This window comes from Epargyreus clarus, unplaced genomic scaffold (genome assembly GCF_041222505.1).
Source record: "Epargyreus clarus isolate Ecla_fem2 unplaced genomic scaffold, WU_Ecla_fem_2.2 ptg000008l, whole genome shotgun sequence".
NCBI classification, from domain to species: Eukaryota; Metazoa; Arthropoda; class Insecta; order Lepidoptera; family Hesperiidae; genus Epargyreus; species Epargyreus clarus.
This window is the reverse complement of record NW_027332216.1, coordinates 8,883,248-8,911,033: the sequence shown is the minus strand read 5'-3', so window position 1 is coordinate 8,911,033 and position 27,786 is coordinate 8,883,248. Positions and strand designations below refer to the sequence as shown.

The following is a 27,786-nucleotide window of genomic DNA, read 5'->3' as shown; positions in this document are numbered from 1 at the left end:
ACTAACAATAAATACTACAGATATATTACACGTCGATTTCGATACATTACTACCCCTAAGGAATACGTTCGAGCGTATAGTTAATGGTTGAAAGTCGTAGTATATTACATAAGTGAATATTGTACCGGCTTCAACCTAAAATTATTCTGTAAGAGTCAACCGGTTAATACAATTTTGTGGAAGGTTTGCTTTGCTATATTAAATCCGGCAGCTGTGGTTGGGACTCGAAAACGTAAGTTCGCTTTCCAATATTTGAAGAAAACTGTATGTACGCTGCTTATATGAAGGCTATTTTCTCTTTCGTGTTTTCCTTAATAATGTTAACAAACAGTGGATGATGGAAACTGTAGTTAAATAGCGGCATTACTTGGAAGTAAGGAGTAAGAATAGTGAATGGTGGACCATTCACCATTCTTGCTCCTATTTATAATAATCGAAAAATTATGTTGAGGGTGAGCAAATGTTATTGACAGATATGAAGTGTGGCAATTTAGTTCCCAGAAGTTTTTATTGTTCCATGCCAGAAGTAATAACGCGGCTACCTCCTGCAGGAGTAAAGGCCAGTTTAGGTAGTAATACTCGTAGGTGCTCATGAGCTACATGATATCATATGCACTGTGAAGTAGATAGAGTTCATTTAGTGAAATTTACTATGACTATTTGTATTTAAATCTAGCAAGTCCAAATGTTTTCATTCGTATAAAATACGAAAGAAATAATGCGGGTGAAACCGCGGGGCAAAACTAGTTTCTAAAATATAAGTTACTCCTTATTACATCAACTACCTGCCAATAAAACTCCCTTCAAAATCGGTTCAGCCATTTCAGAGATTAGCCAAAACAAACAGACTGACAGACAGACAAAAATTGTAAAAAAATGTTATTTTAGTGTATGTACCATATGTATACAGGGTGAATTTTTAAAACGGGCCTTCAGGACCAAATCCGAAACTATAAGGATTAGCGAAAAATGCTGAGAGGAGTTACGAGGCCAATTTTGATAAAAACTAAAACTGCATCATTACTTTTTTAAAATAACTTTTTCCCTAGCCGGGAATCGAACGAGTTCATTTTGAAAAAAATACACCCTCTATATTATTCCACTATCTGATAGTGTTGCTTATAAGGATCAAAATCTGGGAAGTAATCCAAATGTTATGTGACATTTTTTCTTTTAGTAATACAGTTAGTAGTATTAGTAGTATAGTATTTTTTCTTAGTACGTTTATGTCTGTCTGTTATATTGTTCTACAGGATCCTACACTTATAGAACATAAACACTTGTTTTGATCGAAAACAATTTTTTTTAAAAGTCTTGTTAGGTGGCGAGGGAACGAAAAGTTCTAGTGACCCAGATTGCAACACATTGTTTGGGCCAATTGGGCATCCTATTTCTATCAAGAGTGGGTATTGCTTCATCGATGACATTTTTCAGCACCAAAATAAACTATATGTCATATTTTTATTCAGGCTATGAGAGAGACATACTGACAATGTCGACGAGGAAGCGAGAAATCCCGGGGGAAATTAGTAACATTAATAATGGATCTGTAGTTTATTTCAGCATGATTGATTGTTATAAGTATGTATAATTACTGTATAATTTATGCGACGCCTGGAATTGCTCCTCATCAGATATTAATCTGAAATGTATTAATTAGAAGAACCGGGAATTGTCTATTCTTTTAATATTTGAAAGAATTTGTATTTTTTTTAAGTGTATATTGATTTTTATAGGATTGAAAAAGCAAATAGATATGCAATCTATCTCACGATAGGGGCTCACTACCACCCATACGCATCTTTAACCAACTTTACATAGAAAAGGAGTTCTACTTCACATGGTGTATGTCGGCGATATCCCACTACTGCACTTTATTAATAAACGGAACGAAACTACTTTAATATGAGAATCACTTTTATTTACAATTCGAGCAGAGTAACGGCTTACACGACTGATTAAATGCGAATGAATCACGCTCTACCAGCGCGTGGACTTAAATACTACTCGAGTGACAAACAGCGTAAGAACTACCCTCTCACATCACTTGTTTTGTTATAACAAGTGACGTGATTCACAATAAATTTAACTATTAATAAAATAATATTATATTTAAAATATTGTTTTAAAAATACGAGAATAAATATTTTAATATTATTATAATTCATATAATTTATTTGGTATGACTAACAAAGTGTTTTGAAGTACTACCGGAAGTCGTCCATATTTTAATCTAAATATTAATTCCACATTGACAATCAAAATTAACATGATAATTAATATTATATATTATAAAAGGTCTCGCCGCCCATATGTACTTTGCCGGTCCTGAAGACTAAGACAGCTGATAACCTTAGTCTTCAGTTTGTTACCGCAGTTTATAAGTCAAACGACATTCCTTTCGTCGAAACGCAAGACCTGCTTCAAATAAGAAACAGCTAGAAACAGCTAATAGGCGGTGGTAACGCTTTAGTCAAATAGTAATGATTCTACCACCTTTCAAGGCTCGTTAAATCTATACTTAAAAATAAAATTGGAGTGTCTGTTTGCCTGTATGTTGCATGTAGATGCATATGAATACGAGTATACATATGGTACATACACCAAAATAACATTTTTTACAATTTTTGTCTGTCTGTCTGTCTGTCTGTCTGTATGTTCTGGCTAATCTATGAAATGACTGAACCGATTTTGACGGAAATTTTACTGGCAGGTAGCTGATGTAATAAGGCGTAACTTAGGCTGCTTATATTTTAGAACAAGCGGTCCACGTTTCTTTTTAACGCGGGTGAAACCGCGGGGCACAGATAGTATATAATAAGTATACATTTTAATATATCATGTACATCGTAGCTTCTGCTCTCTGACAACAATAATTAATATTGTTAAATCACAAACATTACTGTTTGAGTTAAAGATTTTCATTAAATTTATAACAAATATAAATTTTCGACAATGCCTTCCGACCTACGCATAAAACACGTTTCGCAAAACCCTCATTATTTAAGCAGCTGTTATTCGCAATTAAAATTGAACTGGAATCAGACTGTTGTTTTAATTATTGAGTGCTTTTATTACACATGAAAATTAAATTCATCTGCTGGTTTCTATAAGCTCATCCGTGTATGAACACTGATTTCCTCGCGCTTCCGTTGGGTCAGCTTCAAATAAAACATACTTTATGCAAATAGATAAGCCGTAACGTACGTAAATTAAAATTGGGCCACATTTCTAACTGTTCGATGTGTTTATTACAAGAATTATGAATAAACAATGTCTAATTTTACAGCGTTGTAAAATAAAAGTCTTTTCTTTTTTTTAGGATACTATCTTTTGCTTTAAATCCGCATATAAGTATCGACCGGTCCGCGGACCAGCTATTGTGTAGGATCCGGCCCGCGACAACTTTAGGGGCGGTAAAATTTTATATATGGAACATTCCAGGTTGGACCTTTTTTTTTAATTTCCGCCCGCTACTATAAAAATATTGCCTATAAGTTATTGAAGGGAACTTAGTTTTTTAATCCTTTGTAACTATGAAACAGGATTAATTTTAGAACGAATTTGTAGCTATATATCATATTAAAAATCTGTAGCTAAATATCAAGTATTAGGCATCATGGATCAAAGCAGACCCTATTTGTACACGTGTAGGTACACGAGTGATCTTGTACAAACTCATCAATGCATACCACACGCGGGTACGGAAACACGAAAGCCGAGCATACTCCCTTTATGGTGTAGGCATCCATGAACTACACAGCTTTCAAATTTGTTTCTAAAGCAAAAGCGACAACTTTATCAAAGGTTACTGTAATTTAAATTGGGTTGCACAGAATGTGATGTGATAAAGTTTGTAGAATCTTATAAAAGAAAATAAGAAATATATCTTATATATAAAATTCTCGTGTCACAATGTTAGTTACCGTACTCCTTCGAAACGACTTTACCGATTTTCACAAATTTTATATTCATATTCAGTAGGTCTGAGAATCGGCTACTATCTATTTTTCATATCCCTAAGTGATAAGGGTTGTTCACCCTTAACATTTTTTATTTATATGGACACATAACGTTTGCCGGGTCAGCCAGTTTAATTCATTAATTGAATTTATATAAAAAATATTTAAAAATTCGTTATTTTGTTAAAGTTATTTCTACTCTTTTTATTTCTTTGTACATATATTGATTGTTTACGTAATTTTACGCGACTTTTTCCCTTGTATACGCATGACAAGAAAACCGTCACATATTTTCTATATCAGAAGATCCTGACTTAGCTAACAGCCTGGAAATGTGCCAGGTTTAGAAACAGACGAAAAGTACAAGCCAAGCCTGACTTTGTGGCTTATTTTTAATCCTACCGAACCTTATACGTATATTAATTTCTCAAGTTCGTCATGTGTTACAAAGATATAAGAGGAACTACTAATATAAGATTTTTTGGACTCGTAATAAAAATGTGTAGACTAATCCTAATTAGTTTCTTAGAGAGTCCTTTCTCACAATGATGTCACGTCAGCTTGTAGGGGCCACTATGGACATTGATAATCAATCCCACGTAGGGTTTTACTGCGGAGTTCAGTATGAGGCCACAGACAGATATTATTTACCTTTAAAGACTAAGATGGAATGGCAAGTGGGGGTTGTGACTCCGGAGTCAAACCACTAAGGGCAGTGGACCTTACACACCTTTAGAGTAAGGCTTTACAGCTTTATACAATTTCAATTTCACCTTATAAACATACGTAGACGTGGCAATGTTTTCCATCAGAATATCAGATTTAAATAACGATATCATTATGTATACAACAAATAGACGGGGTCTACGTAAACTGGTGTAAGTGCGTTTTCATAACTTTACAGTAGAGCGATTTGAATGTTCTAATGCGTGTAACTTTAATATTATTCAACGTACATAGTTAAAATTTTAAAATGGTAATTCTTTTGAAAAAAAAACTGCATTATACGTGATAAATGTTAAAGTTACACGCATTAGAACATTCAAATCGCTCTACTGTAAAGTTGTGAAAATGCACTTGCACCAGTTTACGTAGGACCCGTCGAAATGTCATAAATTATTTTAATACTAGCTAACCCGGCAAACATTGTGTTACCATATAAAGAAAAAAATGTTAACAACCCTTCTCACTTAGGGGTATGAAAATACGATAGTAGCCGATTCTCAGACCTACTGAATATGCATATAAAATTTGGTGAAAATCGGTAAAGCTGTTCCGGAGGAGTACTGTAACTAACATAGTGACACGAAAATTTTATATATAAGATTTACATAACGATAAATACACAAGAAATAATATAGACACAAATGTCGCCAACAACTATTTAGAGTGAAATATGAAAAGAAAGCTTTCAGCAACAGATATTTGATATTGGCAGCATGGAAGTTCACTATGATTTCTGGCATATGAAACACTGCAATACTTTTAGCACATACGGTATTGGAAATATCTCAAAAACATGAAGAGTCTTCACTAGAATTGAATTTATCTAGAGAAATCTGACAAAACAACTTGACATAGAAGGAATTTGTTCATTTTGCCAAGTTTTGTTGTTGATTTTAAGTAATTTTAGCGCAGTTAAGGATGTTAAGTAGATTATATTCAATAAAATTATTAATATTTTATCGATAACCATAACAGGAAACGACCAAACATCTCAAACGATCTTCAAGGTTAAATAATATCGAACGCTTTCGGAACTTTGATGAGTGACCGTTAGTGGCAAAATTTTATATTCGTCCATTTGATATTCATATTATGAGGGTGCATGAAAATAAAATTTATATTGGATTTAGAATGACCTTGGTCATATAATCATGTAATTCTTTTGCAACATATGACCCCCCCCCCCCCCCCCCCATACATACGAAATACCAAAGAGAGTAAAATAAAAAATAAATGCTTTAATCCAATTCACATTTCAATATAGCAGTTAAATATTGCAAAGCTTCAACTTTATATGTAAGTTTGACTTATGTATAAAGTTGAGGAAAAGTAGAAAAGTTCTAAAACGAGTGGCTAATTGAACCAGACAATTTATTCCTACTATAGCAACTGTGAGACTGAGTTAGAGTGAAGCAAAAGTTTAGCCGGCGAGATCTATTTCGGCGACGACAGCGTGGACGGAAATTGAAAAGTTCCGACACGAATAACGCCTGCAAATTCATTGTCTCCCAATAATCACTCTGTGTACTATTTAATGCAGCTTATCTTCAGTTTAAGCAGTTTCATCTAATCATTTTGAAGGTGGTAACCCTTAGTGGTTCGACTCCGGCGGCACCGCCGCCACACCTATTTCTGCCTCATAACAGCAGCGTTAAGCGCTGCTGTGTTTCGGTTTGAAGGGTGTGGTAAGGGAGACATAAAAGTATGTCCGAGGCGTTCCAGCTTAGTCCTCAGGGCTAGCGGCGCATCTATGGCTGACCTCAGGTAGGAATAGCTAATCCTATAAGGGTTGATTATAGATGTCCATGGGCGGCAGTAGCCACTTACCATCAGTTGTACTGCATGCTCGTCTGCAACCCCTATATTATATAAAAAAAATAATGATCGAGAACAAGCGCGTGGCTCTGTCGCGTACCGTACCTACCTGTAGTTTTGCAAATTAACGAAAGTGTTCTGGTTTAAGATATGTAGTAAGGGAAACATAAGTAGGTACTTATTCATATAAAGCATACCAAGTTAGTCCTCAGTAATAGGTAACACGTCATCTATAGTTGACCTCAGATAGTACTCTTATGTGGCGTTTCTAGTGTCCCTGGGCGCTACGGCTTGCCACTTCCATAATATAAAAAACTGGCTCTAACTTAAAAGTCTCTTATGTTTTACATCAAACTCATTATAAAACAGATTCTAAGTGAAGCCCGTCTATATGCGTTGCTAACTCTGAGGACTAAGTGGTCACCTCATATGTTAGTTACATACCCTTCCACCAAAAGGCTACTTCACGCTAGTAATGGGTGTGGTGTGTATATTTCGTATAACACTGGCTCTACCTTTCTATTTCTAACACTGACCCGAATACACAGACGGTTTAAATGTTATTTATTTTTACAGACAGGTTTACAGGATTTTTTTTGCATTTTACACTGCAGTGTCTTTCAACATGTTCAATGTTAGCGGCTTCACTTTATAGTTGAAATAGTTGCATCTTTTTCGTATATTAGACCTTACGGTAACAATATAAAACTGTGAGTCCATCGGTTCACACTCGGTAAACCTCAAGTAAACTCAAAACTAGGAACATGAAAGATCATTCTCACGAAACGTTGTAAAATTCCACTCCTCTTAACAATAGGTAACCATGTCACGTAGAAGCTTTCTGGTTACATTTTTGACTGAGGAAACGTCTCAATGATTGATATATTCTTTTTAGAACAAATAAGTAGGTAAAATGCAAAAGTTTAAATAAATAAAAAATATTGTATTGTTTTATTAACCAACTTAATACAATAGGTACTTTGCTACATATTATTATGATATAAAATCAATTATTTAAATGTAAATGCATGGACGGACTGAGGATTTTAAATTATTCAACAAAGTCGCTATCCCGGGTCGGTTGCTTAAATTTTAACTTTATGATTCAAGCTCTCCATAACTTGAATGCTTCCTTGTTAGTCTAGTTAGTTTCTATTTCTTGAAGTCGCTCTTCAAAGTCTAGTTAAATATTTAAGATTTAATTTTAGAGCATTACAATCTGCGCGGTACTGTTTTGATCAATACTTGAGTACGTACTTTTCTAATTACGTGATTTATGTGAAATATATGTAATTCGCTTTTTTATAAAGATTTTATGTAAAAGCAAAGGTCTAACGTATAGGTAGGTAACTAGGATCATTAAATTTTGATGGAGTCTCAGAAACTTTAATTAAAATAAACTACAATCAACTTGAACTTGGTTTATTTCTCGACATCACACAACCCGAAACTGTTATATGATATTAAGAGTAACAGACTATAATAACAGAATATTGTAGCCGATACGAGGAGTCGTTGAACCGAAATGGCACAAATTAACTCTTTGTATTTAAAATAATTGTATTTCAAATTCATCAACAATATTCCTAATTAATCACGTAATAAATACATCTCTTGATTATGTCTTTTTTATAATATAGGAGTAGCAGACGAGCATGCAGTCCACCTGATGGTAAGTGGCTTCTGCCGCCCATGGACATCTGTGATCAACCCCAGATAGGATTAGATATTCCTACCTGAGGTCGGCCACAGATGCGCCGCTACCCCTGAGGACTAAGCTGGAACGCCTCGATAAAGTCTGTCTCCCTTACCACACCCTTCAAACCGGAACACAGCAGCGCCTAACACTGCTGTTATTAGGTAGAAATAGGTGTAGCGGTGGTGCCGCCGGAGTCTAACCACAAAGGGTTCTACCACCTTCAACGTCTCCTAAACAAATAGCAGCGTGTACATATGGAAGGTACCAGTCAAATTCATTTCACCCCCACTTTATTCGGTATACTAATAAATTTTGTAAATACTGCCAATAGTTTCACAATACATATACTCGTCATTACAAAAAACAAACCTACTTTAAAATGTACATAGTACGGAGTACCTAATAATATTTTTTCGCAATGTTATTAATAATATTGATACCTTACGAAAGCATAAACACGGAAAAACTCCAATATAGATTGGAATGAAGAAGTTTAAAACTGAAAAAGATAAACAAATTTGTTTACAATAAGTAACATGTCGTCGATTTTAGAGTTTATATAGGTAGCGCTTTCGAAAGACTTAAAAAAATTCATACACTGTTTTATATTCACGTTATCATACATGGATATTCACCAAGAAAACAACTAGTATAATATATAGGTACAAAGATTTTGTTGTCAGATCTACCTGCCCGATGCGGCCTTTCGACCAATTTCTATTAGAGGTGCGAATTTGGTGTATAAGGAAAATAATCCGGGCAAAGCTGATGCGGACTTACTTTACTAATGTTTTGCGGGATTTTATTAAATACAGAATTATATACATATATTATTATTATATAATTTCTATGAGCTACAACCATTTTTGTCTTTATAAATAAATATATTTCATATAAATGTATAATATCCGGAATTATTAGTATTTTAAAATATCAACTGATCGGCAAAGGCATATTTGGTTTCATGTGTCCATGTGTAATGTTTATCCTAAACTTTGATATCACCTTTTTTGCTCCGTGATAATAGCATAGTGCATAATAGCTATATTTAGATCATCGAAACTAGACTTATGAGTCTGTAAACGGTGATATAATAACTACCGTAGTAGAAATTCTGTGTCTTGCTTCAAGCTTAATCTAATCAACTCGTTTTTCATCATGTAGGAAATACCGTAGCCCTATTCTGGTCCCGGAACTACAGGGACAGAAGTACCCATGTACCTACCCTTTACATACATACACTTCCTGCTGGGTACACTCTGACAAAAACCTACTTACCAAGCAAAAGAACAGATATTAAGTACTGTAGGTCCATACATTAGATAGTGTGCAAGTCTGATTTACGAGTATGCAGCGATTCACGCAGTTCTGCTTAACTTTATGTTAAGTTAAATGCTCCAAGGATCTTATCTTACAAATTTATAGCTCACAAGCCAAGTCAAGTTAGTTTTGAACGATGGTATTCGTGATAAAACATGAACATTCATTGGCTTTGGCAGATACCGAAAACTCTTTCATTAGGTACTTACTGACATACTGGATGCCCCGGACGTTCCTGGCCCCCATCCAATGCGTTGCAGTTGTTATAATGCAAGAGAAATTTAATATCGGAAAAAAGGAAATTTACCGCCACCCGCTTCTAGGCAAAACTTCAATTAGTAACATTCGATATGGGCTAGTGGCTAGGCTTCCTGGCTCTCACCCAGGAGGCTCGGGTTCGATTTACGGTATCGGAATGATAAGTGATTCAATGACTTTTTTATCCCTGTAGTTCCGGGACAAGAATAGGACTACGGTATCCCCTGCCTGTCGTAACAGGGGACTAAAAGGGGCCAAGGGCCAAGCCAAGGGCTCCGGGGAGGACGGCGGTATGTGTGGTCAACTGTGGTCGCATACCGTCGTACACACCAGTCGGTGTGGCGAGCGTCAAGTTCACCTGGGCATAGCCCGACGGGGCAACGCGCTAAGAGGACTCCCGTTGCGTTCCTTTGGAGATCCCGGAGTCCTCTACGAAGCGCCGAGGAAGGCGACCGGGGGGGTTTTATTGCGGTAAGAGTCCCACATAACCCGGCGTCGCCCCACGGCGTCGGGTACCTTTTGAAGGTGTCCCCCTCGAGAACAAAAAAACCTACGAAATCGAACCACGGAGAGTTCTACCACTTTCGAAATCTCGAAATTCTGTCGAGTTTTGTCCAAATAAGAGCAGTTTCAAATATGTTCCATAATTCTAAATTGTTTCCACGCCGAGATTGCAGCGATCCAAATCGCTTTTACTAATTCAATCTGTCTACACTGCACGAATTATTTCGCACCTAACTTTAACTACGTACTATACTACGAGTAACTTCTGCTACTAGAGGTTCTCAAACCTGATGTGTCTACTGCCCACTTTTAGCATCAACTATTTAAGTTTGCGCTCCCAAATTTACAAACTAAACGATTTCAGTCAAGTCTAACGGGATAGGAATATAAACCGAAATAGTTGATTGGTGTAGATACAAGGTAGATTTTGATTTTAGTTTAAACTATGAGAAATATACAAATCAACCATGTCCTCACACGCAAACGATACAATATCCTCTATTTTTTCCAGGTTCTTTAACCACTCTCGGTGGCCTTCTACGCCCACAAGGGGGCGTTATCGACCAGTTTGAGAAACACTGTACTGTACGAACTAGTCACTTATAGAACAAGTACAACATACTTCGAAGTTATATAATACGTATTCATAGATGCACCTGATCGAAGAAACAATCAAATCCCGTCATTTCCATGCTTTAAACCTGTGAATTCCCAGAATCTGTGAAATACCATTATAGTTCATTCTGAGCCACATTAAATACCTACCTGGACAGAATGATGATTTTCCGTTACCTAGTTCTTAGGGTTCCGTACCCAAAGGGTAAAAAAGGGAACCCTATTACTAAGACTTCGCTGTCTGTCCGTCTGTCCGTCTGTCACAGGGCTGTATCTCCGGAACCTTAATAGATAGACACTATAACTGGTATTATAATAAATACAAAGAAGAACCATAAAACATATTATAATATAGTTATTTTTAATTTTATTATACGTTGTTTACGTATCATTCATCACCACCCCAACGCCATCTATTGTAGTGTCATATAAATAAGTATTGTTGAAAATAATAAAATAAATAAAAATAGGTAAAAAATAATGAATGGTGGTACGGAAGCCTCCATGTGCGAGTTCGACTCGTACTTGGCGAATTATATAAAGATCACATCTAAAACGGGGAAATTTTATAATGGTAATTTTTATTAAATTATTGTTAAGTTTTCAACGTAATTTTTTAAACCCGAAGTTTTATATTCAGGATTTATGTATTTTTTTATTGTATGCTGACCGACGTCGATTTTGTACACATGGTCGTCCAACCGAGCTTATCACTCACGATGAAAAAATAACCCAAGGATTTTATTATCACCATATCACAGATAGACAAATAATGCCATCGACTTCATATACCTAAATCATGGTTGTATGTGACAATAACGTAGTAAGTAGATGCTTTAACACCACAGGCATCATATTTTGATTGGGGAATTACTATTTCCAGGCAGCTATTTTTTTTAGCGATATATTTTCACAATTTTCTCACTTTGAATCGATGGAAAATATTGTTTTTAAAAGGAAAACCTATGTTTATCGCCGCCTCTAGTCTAGTCAATCGTCATTGTCTTTGTTAAGTGTGTAGTTGTTGAACTTTTGTTATTTGTTCTTAAAATTAATAATATGTTAAATATTAATAAACATAATCTAGAAGATTTTTCATTACTTACAAAGTTTTGAGAACCTAACAACATTATAGGCTTGTGGCGCCCCTGCCAAACACAGATAAGATCTTGGTATCTTGGTCGGACGACATTATATAGAAATGCTTCTTTACTCTTTGGACACCCGAAGTAGTCTGTGCTTTTGTTGATTTATATTTTATAGTCTGTCTCCATGCTTTTATTAATAATTCCGATCCGATGTATTTTCAATTTTCATTCAACATTATAATTTGTGCTCCAACTTCACAGTAACTTCACCTTTTCGCAAATGAAATAGAAAGTGATGTTGTTATGACTGGCGTCCTGATTATGAGTAATCTGAATAATTCACATCGATTGCATTCATTCATTTAAAACGTGATGAAGACATCCACAAATTGCTGTCAGTGGTAAAAACATTTTTGTGCAAAGCGAACCTAAATTATGGCTACTCGCAGCGAAAGAGGAGTTACACGTGTGTTAGATAAGTTGGAAGCATCGGTGAAATCTGGTCAATATTATGAAGCCCATCAAATGTACAGAACACTATATTTCAGGTATTAACGCAGCCACAATATACTATTATTATATTTTCACTTATGAGGTTAAGTTTAAAAATGTTTTCCTCACATTTCAGGTATCTTAGTCAAAAGAAATATGAGGATCTTTTAAATTTACTATATAAAGGATCGACTTTGTTACTCGAACACGATCAGCAAGGAAGTGGGGCCGATTTGGCGTTATTGGTTATCGAGGTGTTGTTGAAAGCTGAAATAAAGCCATCTGACGAATGGATTGAAAAGCTAGCCAAGTTATTCCAACTGATGAACTCGAGTATACCAGAACGTGAGACGTTCCTTGCAAATGCTGTAAAATGGTCTATGGACAGTAATAAGAGGGGGCATCCTTTACTTCATAAGGTATGAACTTGTTTTAAATAAGTAGGAAATTTTAGCACATATCTGTATTGTTATTATTTGACTTGTGTGTGGGTCTCTGAAACTTAGGCCCTTTTAATATATCCCATAACTATAGCACATAACTGGGGAAAAGTGGGCGAGCACTGACTATGTATGAATAGCTTTAGTGCAGCTTTTTGTAGCTTAGTTGTTGACATACAAAAACATGTTTTTATGATAGAGCAGCCTCGCCTCATGTGATTGTATGGTGGCTGTGAAGTGGTTAGCTCTGTCCATATTTGTTCTAACTGTAAGTAGACAATGTTTGTTCTAACTGTAAGTAGGCTTAGAAATTAATTATCACTTGCTTAAACGGTGAAGGAAAACATCGTGAGGAAACCTTGTCTACCTGAGAGATTTATAATAAAAAAAAAAAATCTTAAAGGTATGTGAAGTCTACCAATACGCACTTGGCCAGCGCAGTGGACAATGGCCTGATCCTTCTCATTCTGAGAGGAGACCCTTGCCCAGCAGTGGGACAGTAATGGGTTGATGATGATGATGATGTAAGTAGACAATAAAGCCATAAGTATAGTCCATGTAAAACTGCAAGTCTGCTCTGAATATAGAAATGAATCGCGTCAAAATTGTATTACTACACCTGCTCGCAACAACTAAGAGCGAACTAGCAGTTTGGCGCGGACTATACCTAAAGTGTGAGTTGATAGGTAGACTTCACACCTAATAAACACCTCACATATCAAGTAATGAATGATTCTACAAATCATTATTTTATGTATTTATATTTTCAGAAAATCGCAGAAGTCTACTGGCATGAAAACAAATACACTTTTGCCCATAGACATTTCTTACACTCTGGGGATGGAATGACATACGCAAGAATGCTTATAGAATTACACACAAACAAGGGGCAGAAGAACGAGATAGATCTCTTCATTACACAGGCAGTATTACAATTTCTTTGCCTACGAAACTTACAGATGGCATCAGAAACATTTGATAAGTATGCCGAGTTACACCCAGGAATCAAGAATACCAAGGGCCCTCCTTACCCATACCCTCTATTAAATTTTTCATGGTTTTTATTACGTGCTGTTGAAGAGTGAGTATTGTTAAATATTATTATATTTGCTGAAACTTGTATATCGACGATGTAGTAGCAATAACTCGTAACTCTTTTTTTTTTAAAGCGATTTTTGCATATTTGGACTTAAAATGACGTATCACAGGTTGTCCTTAAGACACCAGGTCCTTAGGTTCAAAATTAAGCAAAATATTAAAGTGTGGCAATACATTCTATTGCTTTTTAAAGTAAGGTTTCTTCTTATTTAAAGTAATGTTTTTTCTTATGTAAAGTCACATTTTTTGAGCAACGAGTTATTGCCAATTCGTCGTCCATATATAATTACATATGTGTTTAGAAGTTCATCTACATTAAAATATAATTGTTTATTTTCAGGAAGGATAAGGCTCAGTTCAAAATACTTAAAGCATCATATTTATTACATTTAAAGCGTGAACCGAATTACTTTGATTATTTGGACAAAATTGGCTGCATTTGGTTTGGCATACCTCTACCTGGGAGCGATAGAGATGCAAACTCAATGTTAGGAGGTCTTTTTAAGACAATTATCGGTGACGTCGACAGTTCTGATGAGGAAGGAGTATATGAAAAGAATTCAGCAACAGTAACAGCTTCAGCTCCAGACTTAGACTAGAATGGTGCATGATTGTATCATCCAATTTATGAATAGCATATCAGCAAAAGCTGTATCACAATACAATAATTTATTAAGAAGTTATATTTGGTGAAAGTGAAGTCTTCAAGAATAGTAGTGATTTTTTCGGTGTAATTATTTTATTTATTGTAGAAATCCTAACAAAGATATTTATATATAATATGTGTGTATAGTATGTGTTATAAAAATATACAATTTTCAGTAGGGTTCATTGTAGTGCTTATGGATATAAAACATCTTTTCTCTAATAGATGCATAAATTTAAAATAAATATTCATATTATATTCATTGTTTTTTAACCAGTTTGTCATAATAATCTAGCAAGGCATTATTTTTATGAATGTTTCAGGCTCTGTTCAGCACTAGACTTGTATAAATCATCTTGGAACTATGCCATTAAATTTTAAAATCTTTTTGGGTTCTTATATCTCGGAAAGTGTTTGATGTATATAATTGTTACTTACTTATTTTTTTAATAAATTATTTTCATGTTTTATTACTTATTTTGATCATATTAAAATTCACATAATTTGGCTTTTTTGTACATAACATAAACCAGCTATCTATTTCCATCTCATTTAAGATGCTTGCTTTCATACTTTTATCCATATGAGGTTAATAGGCAAGCAGTTGCCTATAGTTTTTTTACAAGTGAATTTCCTTTTAAAATGTTATGCCCTAGCGTAATGGCATGCGTCTAGAATATAGATTATATCAAAATGTTTTGACTTTATCTTCAATTCTTTCAAATTGATTTTCCTATAAATATAAAAGTGTATAATTCTGGTCACATACCCCACTTTGTGGTTAAGGAGGGTGGAATGTTAACCATTTACCTGCTTTATTAAACGATTATGAAATTGAGCCACCTGCATCACATCTTTTATTTACACCATGTGACTTATTTAAATGTTAGGTGGCTCTCTTACTAAATAATCTTGCTCTTAATATATGACATACATTTTGTCTATATGCTTATATTAAATAGATGTAGGTTTAAAAGAAATCACAAACAATTTAATAACTCATTTTTAATAACTCTCAGCCATCTTAAATGTACAAAATATATTACAAGTTTTAAATAAATATTTTATTGAAAATAATATTCAACTGTTTAAATAACCCATTATAGTATAATATAAGCGTATATTTGAATCTTTGCATGGAGCTTAGGTCAAAGGTACATAAGATAATACATGTTGTAATAACTGTTACCCATATAATTGTACTGTAGTTGAGACTCATTTTAGTTTTTCCTACTATGATTCCTTTTGTACATCTTCTAGAACAAGTGATGTTATATCTCTTGACCAGTTTGAAATTTTTATTTTATGTTTCTCAAGCTTCATCTTAAGTCCACGATTTTTAAGGTCCATAGCTTGATTTACTATAAATCTGTTGAACTCATGTACATGTGGATGTTTTAAGAACTCCTCAACATCCATCCATTGACAATCTTTTATTTCATTTTCAGATTTTGTGATATCAGTAGATGCAGCTTTTAACATCACTACTACATATATATCAGAGTTTCCAAACATAGTGTTGTGTGTATGTCTTAGTGTCACCATGGATTCATAAACAGCATCCACTCCAGTCTCCTCCTTTACTTCTCTTATTGCGGCATCTTTGATGTCTTCACCTATAATTTTGACATAAAATCACAAATATAATTTATTACATTGCTTTAGCAATCATGATTTGCTTTGGTGTTACAAATCAGGCAATTTGTTACCATGTTTGCTAATGGCATTTCATAATTTTTATAAAAATATTTACCAATTGTAACACATGAATTTCATTACAATACTGTATTCATGCACTATTTCTAGTATATTTCATAAATTCATGCTGTAATAATTATGTCCAGAACTAAATTTTCAATCTAACACTTACTATGTCTTCATGAATATATCTAATAAACTTAATAAATCTATTTATTAACATAAAAATATTATTAATACCTCTTTCAACATATCCTCCAGGAAGTTTCCAATGGGGATATTCAAAATGCTGTTCAGTTACAACTAATATTTGATTGTGGTCATTTAATACTAATCCACCAACTCCCAGGTTGGTATGACACGCTGGAGGTAGGTTGCACGGACTGTCTTTTGGCAGCCATTTGTACATCATCACAAAATTATCTCTGGAATGATGAAAGTTGAATCCTTCCTGAAAAATTAAACCAATTATGTACATAATTATTGTAAAATTTGTTTAGGAATAATGGAACTTTTACAAAACCATTATTAACCAAAGGAAGCAAGATTGATACCAAAAATTTTTTTGGTTGAAGCTATGTTGATGTGCTTTTGTTTAACATTCAAAAACTACATTTCCAATAATTATTACAATCAAATTTCAAGTACTAGGCGAGAATTTGTATGCAAAATTTTTTCATTATGAAAAAAGCAAGAGTAACATAATTATTTACATTTGCGAGTATGGGGACCCAGGCAGAGTCACTTATGTTAACTTTAAACCAAATACATCTCTTCTTTTCATCTTCCCATTTCTTTAAAGACTCTGAAATAGAAGAAATTGTCTTAGCAGGTATTTAAATGTTAGGTATTGTGGTATTAAATTTAAATAGTACTACATCTCAACCAAATAAACCAGTGATTGTAGAAGGAGGTGAAGATACATCTTATGAAGATAAGACTACAAAAGATTACTCATGATTGTGTATATTAATTCTACTTTAAATGACTTTAGGTTGGTCCCCTTTGCTTTGAAGCTACTTTGTGATTGCATATTGCTATTCTACCTTTGTTCAAAAAGCGGCCATAAATCAATCTACAACAAATCTAATGCTTCTATGGAGTAAAAACTAATCAAGAATATAAGGTTAAAGATCAAATCTGAGTTACTTACCACTGAGTTGGCTTGGAAATAGATTAATATCACATGTTTCATCTTGAGAATTCACCGTAACCCCATTATACCTATCTACAGTCCCTTGAAATGTCATCTTTTATGGATAAAATATTAATGTCTAAAATTATGATTTCCTATTACCATGGAATTACTCAACTGTGTGTTATCTTGTGTTAGTTACACTGTCGTCACTATCTACGTATCTCTGTCATAGGCTCCTATTCGGATTTAAATCTTTGTATTATCATGTACCAACTATCAGTGGTATAAAATAAATTAAGACTGACGCAATACTGTTATGGTTGAATGTACCGATTATTCGTATATTTACATACTATTATGCGGATTATTTAACTTCCAGAATTTCAAATATCCTTTGCAATAAAATCTTTAAGAATTGAATTTTCACTATACAGTGATATATGGTGTAAGTTAATTAATTTTAAATATACCATTAAATACTTTACAAAATTAGGGAAGATTAAAAGGCACGGTGGTCACAGTCAAGTTACAATAGAAACACGAATTATCGAGTTCATCGTGAATGACGACAGCCATCGATATACTACTAATAATTGACGACAGCAGAATTATTTTATCAATTTGATTTTATTAATGATTTGACTTTGTCATAATTTAACTTGCCGACTGACGTAACGTAAGTCACGTTGACGTGAATGTTTATGATAGTTCAGTTCAGTACGATCATAGTGCGAATGAGAACGAATCTCTTTATCGTTGAACAATGAGCCGATTCACATTTAGGTCGGATCGACGATGTAGCTTATTATGTACTCGAATAACAACCGTTGTGTTGAGACTTGAGAACAGTGAGGCTACTGAAATATACCAATATGTATTCGATATATTTATCATCTCTTTTAGCTTACACTGGCAATTTCTGTCACTTTTCTTTCTGAATCCATAGAGCTGCAGCAATTTAACCGAATACCTTATTTATAAAAAGGCGGTTGAGAGCTAAAAATGTAAAACAACGCAAAATATCTGTGGTTATAATGATAATGAAGTGAACAAGTGAATGATGACAGCCTTGTTTGTATCGTTACTATGTATACTCTTTGACAGCTTTGTGAACACGATAATGCCAATGCGTTCTGTCATCTGTCACTCAGTCAGCTGTCAACATCAATGATAATGATATGATGCTGCAGCTGATAATATTAATAAGAAAATAGAGTTATTTTTTACAAATAATTGCGAGATTTTTAAACAACGTGACCAAAATGTTATCAATTTCACGTAACCGACTAAGTAATATCTTAAATTATACTACGATTATTAATTTAAGGTATAATGTACACGAATTAAAGGTGGTAAGATAAAACGGATTAATTGTAAGAGTAGTGCAAATAAAAAAATAATGACTTAAATAATGAGAAGGTTACATCATTTCAATGCCATGTGACTTTTATAATGAGTTTTTAGTAAATTATAATATGTTATTGGTTAATAATAAATCTTTTTTTTTCAGGAAATCTTTATCCTCAGTAACACATATATTTGATGGCGAGAAAGATAGGTTTGACGGCATAACTGTTGATACCAATAAAGAGAGATGTAAAAATGATGTGTTTAATAAAAAATTAGAAGGTAAATGCTTTTTTTCCATTTATCATTTATAAGTTAAGTGTTCACTACCGCCCATACACATCTGTAACCAACCCCTGGCAAGAGTACAACTCCTCTGGAGTTTAGCTACTAATATGTTGCTACCCCTGAGAACTCAGTTGGAACGTTACAGATAAATATGTCTCATTTATCATTATAGGTATCTTACTAGAACTCATTTTTATATTTCAGAATCATTACAGAAGTGGTCCACAGAAGGCAGAAGATGTGTGTGGTTTAAGGTTCATATTGATGACTCAGATTATGTCCCCATGTTAGCGAAAGTGAGTAAATATAATTCTAAAAATATTGTGCCTTTAGAATTACAATGATATGAGCCAAAAAAGTTAGTGACATATGTAGTTTAAAAAGAAATTTCTTACAGAAATAAGCACTACCTCTATACATTATATTTCATTATGTATTTTTTTCCTTTGTTTATGTTGTGTGCATTAATATTAAATAAATAAATAAAAAGTGCCAGACTTTACAGACTCTTGCTTAATTATAATAGATTCTGCTAGATGTAAGTCATGTTAAGTTTAAATTGAGAGAATGAAGGCAATATGCCCGATTGAAATATTTTTTTTTCTAGTCCTTAATATTAGCACATGTATTATTGTAATTCTAAGGGTGTTGTATTTTATTATCATTTTTTTGTACTTTATTTTTTTATATAATTTGGTATCCATAGAAAGGTTTTAATTTCCATCATGCCAGAGAGGACTTTGTGATGATGTACAAATGGCTGCCAACTGACTCAGAAGCCAACCTGCCTCCTCCATGCCACACAAACCTGGGTGTGGGTGCATTAGTTGTTAATAAAGCCAATAAAATTTTGGCTGTCTCAGAAAAACACTATGACTATCCGCACTTGAAGTTGCCCGGGGGATATGTTGAGAGAGGTATTTATTATTATTGTTATTGTTATGAAAAAGGATTGCGCCCTTTATTAATTGCATGAGCAGTGTCATAAGCCCGCGCTTGCGACGATTTTATACTGCGCAGCGAGCAGCAGTCGCTTGTGGCGGTTCCAGGGCTGGTTTGGAGTGAATGTCTCTTCTGTGGAACCGCACAAGCTTTAGCATACGCCCTATAAATCTAGTGTCTGTTATATGGCTGTATTAGTGTCAATATTTTCACGATCTCCAGAATTGAATATAAATTTATGTATAAGTATTGAATAGACTACAATTTTTGGCTACTTCCATATTCAATTGATTTATATTCTTTAAGAAAATCAGCCAATGCACATAAAGCATAATACCAAGTGTGCACACTTTAAAAACTAATAAATTTTGTATTTAATGTAATAATATTTATTGTTTTAATTTATTTCAGGTGAAGATATTACACATGCTGCTGTAAGGGAAGTAAAAGAAGAAACTGGAGTTGATGCAGAGTTTCAGTCCCTGATAACATTTAGACATACACATAACATGATGTATGGTAACTCTGATATCTATGTTTTACTCATGTTAAAAGCCCTTTCAGATAAAATTACAATTTCACAAAGAGAGGTAAGCGAGTGTAAGTGGGTAGATGTGGAGGAATATACCAATCATCCACATGTGCATGACTTCAATAAGTTAATTGTAAAAGAAGCATTTAGGTTGAGGAAAAATAATGTAAGGCTTAATTTAGAAAAGAAAACAGTAAAGTGGTCAAAAATCACGAGAGAAATGAATTTTTTACAACTCACTGAATACGATTACAATTAAGTTTGTTTATCGTATGTGGCATTTGCTTATATGTTTAAAACTACCTACGATTTTGACGAAAGGACATTTCTCTGCCTTTTTATTGGCTCAACTAGCTTAATCTTTTGACTCGACTATGAAATTTTTCGACTCCACTAAATGGTTTAAGCACGCGTATTTTTACACTTATTTTAAATGTGTATATGTACCTATGTTTTAAGGCAATTGCGTTGTATAAAAAAATAGTAATAATATTATTATAGCCAACTATTGTTGAAATTAAATTAAATGTACATGTTGTCTATGGTTTGAATGTGACAACACTAACTCGATTTCAAATTAGGTCTAATGCAGCGTGAATGCACTGCAGTTTTCTAGTTTGAAGTCTCTAGTAAGTAGCAGAATTAAAAAAAAATACGGTGTTCATTGCGGTACTAAGGTGTTGAATAAAATTACCTCTATAATTTTAGCATATTAGGATGGAGTTATGTGTCAATTTTAACCTTAAGGGTTTAGTACGGTTTTACATAGAAATTAAGTTAAATTTAATGTAAAAAGTGTACATTGTTGTAAATATGTATATTTTTATAAGTGTACATTATAATATAATAAATTTTATATCTTGTTATTGTTAAAAATAAATGATTTTAAAAAGTTTTTTTTCATTTGTGATTTTTTTTGTAATAACTGTACCTATATAGCGGGTGTTCAGTCAAAATGAGGGTCAATTGCGTAGCTTCGTACGCTACGCGTCAGATGGTGGTTAAGGCCGTAGTTCATTACGCTGACACCGATTGGTAGCCTTGATGTGATGAATACATGATATGAGATTTCAATTATATACGATTGTAGACCATTTTAAGAAACTCGGCCTCTCGATCGAGGGATCCGAGGTTCAAATCCCAGGCACGCACCTCTGATTTTTCGAATTTATGTGCGTATTAGAAATTAATTGTCACTTGCTAAAACGGCGAAGGAAAACATAGTGAGGAAACCTGCATACCTGAGAGATTTATAAAAAAAAAAATCAAAGGTATGTGAAGTCTACCAATACGCACTAGGCCAGCGCGATGGACTATGGCCTAATCCTTCTCATTCTGAGAGGAGACCCGTGACCAGCAGTGGGACTATAATGGGTTGCTGATGATGATGATGTAGACCATTACTGAAATATATCGTCCTTTTTAAAATCTACCTCTACAATTCTAGCTACGATATACCTATATACCTCTACGAATTTAGCTAGTGTGTTTAGTTGTGATAATCACATCATGAAACTTATGTCGCAATTTAATAAAATGACAACATTGGCCTATAATCTCAATCGTAGGCTTTTATTCGAGCACTGATGTTATCACATCTATCTTTGTTTATTTTAGATATTAATTTTATTGTAGATATTTATTAATCAACCTGTACATGGGGATACAGTCCATCTGATTATAAAAAATAGCTGACATGAATATATACTCGTAGGGCCAAAGTTGAAATAGATTAAGAAGGCCTTTAATACTAAGTTAAAACTTCGCATGTAGGTCTTCGATCACTAATAGTTCTTATTAGTGATCGAAGATGTAGGTACTTAATTTAAATTAGCGCTAATTAGGGGATGGCTAAGTCCAGCTGTGCACCTCGGCAGTCCCAGGGATGGAAAGGGTATTCTAGTAGAGAAAAATCTAATATCTGTTCCATTCAACGTTTTATATTTACATCAGGACAGTAAGCTACTTTAGGAACAAAAATTCGTGATATTTGTTTCCATTTTAAGAACATCTTCTTCTTTTGCCCCTCTGGTTTGGTTTCCTGCAACAAAAGAAACAATAATGTTAAAGTTAAAATAAAATGAGCTCGATACACATTTGGCCAATTATTACGATTTGTTTTACTATTGTACATTAAGTACTAAATAATCCAATTTTCTTATGGTTGTATTATCGCTATATATAAAGTCAAAGAACTAAAGGTACTAAACCTAGATAATTCAATTTAAGACCATAAGTAATCTTGTTTACAATTTTTCTTTAGGTGCGCTTCGATCGCGAAAACCCTTTTTCAAGATGGCGGTTGAGAGACAAGAGTTGCGACCCCACAAACTGGAGTTTAGCTTTATAGGTACTAATCTCTACTTCCCCTTGACATAAAAAATATGCATAAAGACTGCCTAACATAGTCTCTTTTTTCAAATTCACTTTAACGACATCAAGTAGCGAGTGTAGAGTTGAGGACTCATGAAGTTGCTGCCAGTTACCTGCACTGAACGTAATTCTTATAAAGAGTAACATACCTACCTATAAAACAGAGTGATATTAGAATGACGAAACGATTCAATGTTCACAAGTTTCGAAAGTTAGCATGATACAATTACCGAATGAAACATAATAACGTGAATTTAAATAAAAACTATCAGTCAGTTGCATTACAATTGTTGCATCAAGGTCTTAATGAAATAGCCACCAAATTCCAAGAACGGTTAACATTAATAGGTAGGTAAAATAAATAGGTAGGTTAAAATTGATTACAACCTACAAATTTGACGACAATATTTTGTTTAAAGACTGAAGCAGATGTAGTTACGACTGTCACGGTGTAAGTTACGCGGAATGCCGACATGTGCAGATAAGTGGTGCAAAAACAACACGAAAACCAAAAGTGCAGAGAAATATCGTTTCATACGTAAATGCTCTAAAAACTACATTTTGTGTAGTAACTATTTCAATTGTCAAAACTGGTTACATTTTCTTGTTAGGAGTGAGTAATCTTTATTAATCTATGCTTAAGTGGAATATCGTTGAAACAGCAGGAGTGTGCGTGCTTGGTTTTTTTTACGTAACAATGCTATGACTTCTATGACGACACTATGAGTACCCGCTACATAAATAATGGCGATTAAGGTAATCGTAAATTACCTTTCATTAAGATAGGCTTTTTACATTCGTCTGTCGGATTATTTTGCGACGTAATCTATCAATATTTAAATTATGAAGATTAGGCACAGCATAGTCCATAAAATAGCTAGGTACTATCTAGGTACTTATCGTATTTGTCCCTGTAGTTCCGGGACCAGAATAGGGCTACGGTATCCCCTGCCTGTCGTAAGAGGCGACTAAAAGGGGCTTTCGGGGTTACGGGCGGCAAGAGTGGGAGCTCGAACCGTCCGGCTAGCGACCCCGGGAAGGATGACGGTATGTGTGGTCGCGTTCCGTCGTATACACCAGACGGTGTGGTGACACAAAGTCACCTGGGCGGAGCCCGACGGGGCAGTGCGCTGAGAGGACTCCGGTCGCGTTCCTTTGGAGATCCCGGAGTCCTCTACGCAGCGCCGAGGACGGCCACCGGGGGGGTTTTAGTGCGGTAAAAGTCCCACATAACCCCGTGTCGCTCCCACGGCACCGGGTACCTTTTGAAGGTATCCCCCTCGAAAAGAAAAAAAATAAATAAATAAACCCACCGCCACATTTAGTTTTGTTGTGTTCGGCTTTGAAGGGTGAGTCAAGGATGGCATACGCGAGACGACGTTGTATTATGACCAATCTCAGGTAGGAATCTAATTTTATCGTGGGTTGATTACAGACTTCCATAGCGCCGTCCGGCGGCGGTCGGCCATTTCCACAGGGTACCGTAGCCACTAGACACGAAGCAAAAGATTTTTTCGGGGTAAAAATTAGAGTAAGTTACTTAGGGTAAGATCATAATTTAGGCACTTGCTTACTTTTTTTTTTACGCAGGGTATAATGCACAAGCACATGAGACTTACCATTATTGTTTTAGTTTTTTTCAAGAATAAGCCTTACGAAAAATACTGATAGATACATCATTTTCAATTATTTTTTTATCTTGTTATTAATTAGGTTTTTAAATATTCTTTTGGTTTGCAATGTTAAAATATGTATCGTATAGAATTTCGAATTTATCTCTGGCATATCGTGTTGTTGTGATGTATATATGCAGATAGGCCGGTATCTACTTTATCTTTTAAAAAAATATAGGCATATCGATATTTAAAAGTTACGTCCATGAACATTTATAGTCAAGGAAGTAACGACATCTGCATATAAAATAAAATAATTGAATTAAATTAGATAGAACATGATGTCGCGGTAGTTTCTCCGAAGTCGACCCACGAGGCTTCTACCATTTTTAAATATATAAAATGTAAATGTGACGTTTATTTACGTTGTTTAATTTACAAAATATAAATGCCGGTATATCTACACTAGTTAGGTAACTAATTGTGAGCGTGACCATCAGTGCAGCAAAACATGACTAATGATATTTACAGGTATGCACCGTAACCTATAACCGTAGAGCCTCTAAAGAATATATCTAATAATAGGTATATCTATACCTACTTGAAATATTTGCATAAATCCCATTCTTTGCATTTTTGCACCTGATGGTAAGTATTATGATGGTATCAGGGCCGAACTTAGATGTCTTGGCCTTGTCAGGGCCTTGGGGCAACAAAGGAGTGGAGGCCCCCTGGCCCCAAATTATTTTCCGAATAAAATGAACAATTTTTTCAGTTGAGTTTTTCAATAAATATTTTATTGTGAAACGTAGGTAGATTCTTCTAGTATTCATGTTTGTACAAAGTACTGTAAATAAAGGTAAAACATCGAAAAAAAATATCAAAGGAAAATATATATTTTTTAATAGAGTTTACTAGTCCTTAACAAAAAAATTCCGACGTCTCTATTGTGGGGGCCCCTCCTTTGTGGAGACCCCGAGGCTGCCGCCCCGGTTGACCTCCCTTAAATCCGGCCCTGGATGGTATGGATAGGATTACAGAGCTTTATTTGGTCATACGTGCGTTGCTACACATGAGGGCTAAGTTGGGATGTCGCATAAAAGTCTGACCCTAATTACTCCCTTCAAATTAGAGCACAGTAGGTACCTTTTTATTTTCTGGTAGCGCTCAAGACGGCTGTTATAAAGCAAAAATAGGTGGGCCGATCGTATCTCCAAAGATAAACTACATGCAAAGAATTTTGGCACTTTCAAATTACATCACAGGGTCATTGATTTACAATAAATATTAATTGCCAACATTCCTAATAGGATTGAGAAAATGAGCAATTAGACTTTAATTATCTTATTATTTTTAACGACAAATCCAGTCGACATGTACATAATGTGCGAATGTTTTTTTCTATAATACACAAATGGTACTTATATATACCTATGCTATATTTTTCAATAAAACAAGTAGAGATGGTAGAGCTTAAGCGGAAATGCCTTTATGGTATACTACAGGAAGATCTGGATCTTCCTTAAATTAGTATAAATATAGGTAGGTAGGTAGTAATAAATATAAGTACCTATTTAAGCAGCAAATTATAATTATAAACATGTATTCAGTTATTCTTTGGATAGTCCATATTATACGATTTTCTACCATTATACTAATATCCCTTTTGAATGATGTAATGCAATAGATACTATTACAGTCAGCTAAACAGTTTTCGAGATCACTTTACCAAATAAACAAACTTATTCTTTAAAATACTTGCACTGTCAGACCTAAAAATAACCTTCATCTTGTCTTTAAGTGAAGTCAGCATTTTTTGTTTAGTTTGCAATTTCGGCAAAATAATTATGTTTAAAATCATGTTAAAAAATGTACCTAACATTCACTTTTCATTTTTAAGTTTAAGATAGCGTTTTAAACATACCATTTGTTTTCATAACATACCACAACAATTTTTAATTAATTTAGCATACCTGTAGATCCTCCTTTTCGGTATTCTTCAATGTGAAATATAACGAAAAACTTAAAAACATTAGCTTTAGAGTTATTGCAACGGATACCACTATAATGAATGCGTATGTCATATCGAAAACCTGTTAATTACGAATTTATTTTAAATAATTTTTTTGCACCGTTCGAGCAGACAAAACCGAGACTTCTTACGACAGCGTTGTAACTAGTTATGTTGATTTTGTGCCGAAGTCAACGTAACTGCACGTGTTCTAAACTAACAGAGGTGCCAGATAGATAGAGGCGTGATTCGGAAGCGTTTGATTTGTCATGAAATACTTATCACCTTGATTATATATCATTGTATCATCGGTACTCTGATATCTCCCTATTTTAATACCAACTTGCGACATATTTAAGATGCAAGTATGTTGTACCTATTAGTCGTGATTTGTTTGCTTTTATCGTAAACAAGTTTTCGGCGCACTTCTCTCGCATACAGGTATCCGGCGAACCCAATGATATATTAAAACTATAGTTATTATATCAATGGCCGTACCTAGATTTTTTAAAATATACTTATAATTTAATATAAGAAAACTTTGTCCAATTTAGTTTTTGGAAAATAAAAAAAAACAGTTACTGTATTAAAATAGTGGTATTTTCATAACATTAACATTATGCTTCTTATTCTTATGAAAATTTAAAATTTTATAAATATCGTATTGAAAGCCTACGTAACTTTGGTGTACCTACTCGTACTTCAGGACATATTTCTCTTATCAGCAAAGTTGATTGTTTTGCCAACATGAATACATTTACCGGAATCTGATACCTACCAATATCGTAAGATAAAGATATATTTTAAACACGCAATTTATATCTTGCTCTTTTTAATTGGTCAATTTTATTGCCTGTACCTATCTATGAGCGTCTTAAATCATTAAAAATTTCATTGTGCTGAGTTGCGTGAAGCCGTGGCCCCGTAATGACATTCACTCTCGCAAGGTAGCACATTGTGAGTCCGCGCCTAACCGTGTACGTTTACATTTGACGGAGGCATTGTTATTGTTATTCCTTAAAACTTTAAACAGCTGTTAAAAGCAAACGACGACGTTTCGTTTCTTTCCTCAATAAATGCCTCTTAATATGCGTTTAAAAATAAATTGTCGCGTGAAGAGTAGAGCTATGACATGCATATGATATTTACATAACTATTATTGTATTGTATGGCATTTTGCT

At 34.3% G+C, this 27,786-nt stretch overlaps 3 protein-coding genes and 1 long non-coding RNA gene across 5 annotated transcripts; 2 read left to right on the top strand and 2 right to left on the bottom strand.

Moving 5' to 3' along the window:
* The first annotated feature begins 12,184 nt into the window (after positions 1–12,184).
* LOC140744364 (Golgi to ER traffic protein 4 homolog) lies at positions 12,185–15,133 on the top strand. The gene is made up of 4 exons (XM_073075931.1): positions 12,185–12,535; positions 12,616–12,898; positions 13,690–14,000; positions 14,358–15,133. The coding sequence occupies exons 1-4, from the start codon at positions 12,423–12,425 to the stop codon at positions 14,614–14,616; spliced, it is 966 nt and encodes a 321-aa protein (XP_072932032.1). The 5' UTR covers positions 12,185–12,422; the 3' UTR covers positions 14,617–15,133.
* A 520-nt stretch (positions 15,134–15,653) lies between these two features.
* Positions 15,654–18,066, bottom strand: LOC140744362 (uncharacterized). Of its 2 annotated transcripts, XM_073075929.1 has the most exons (4): positions 17,515–18,066; positions 17,075–17,166; positions 16,602–16,812; positions 15,654–16,279 (listed from the first exon to the last, which is right to left on the bottom strand). In XM_073075929.1, exons 1-4 carry the CDS (start codon positions 17,609–17,611, stop codon positions 15,897–15,899), a joined length of 783 nt encoding a protein of 260 aa, XP_072932030.1. In that variant the 5' UTR covers positions 17,612–18,066; the 3' UTR covers positions 15,654–15,896. The 2 variants fall into 2 exon arrangements, with proteins under 2 accessions (XP_072932030.1, XP_072932031.1); XM_073075930.1 differs by lacking the exon at positions 17,075–17,166.
* A 564-nt stretch (positions 18,067–18,630) lies between these two features.
* LOC140744361 (uncharacterized) lies at positions 18,631–21,509 on the top strand. The gene is made up of 5 exons (XM_073075928.1): positions 18,631–18,826; positions 19,010–19,128; positions 19,339–19,430; positions 19,841–20,051; positions 20,488–21,509. The coding sequence occupies exons 1-5, from the start codon at positions 18,762–18,764 to the stop codon at positions 20,865–20,867; spliced, it is 867 nt and encodes a 288-aa protein (XP_072932029.1). The 5' UTR covers positions 18,631–18,761; the 3' UTR covers positions 20,868–21,509.
* Positions 21,510–22,528: 1,019 nt separating this feature from the next.
* Positions 22,529–27,006, bottom strand: LOC140744014 (uncharacterized). Its single transcript, XR_012102520.1, has 2 exons — positions 26,568–27,006; positions 22,529–22,649 (listed from the first exon to the last, which is right to left on the bottom strand). It is a non-coding gene; the product is annotated as an uncharacterized LOC140744014 (long non-coding RNA).
* Between the last annotated feature and the right edge of the window lie 780 nt (positions 27,007–27,786).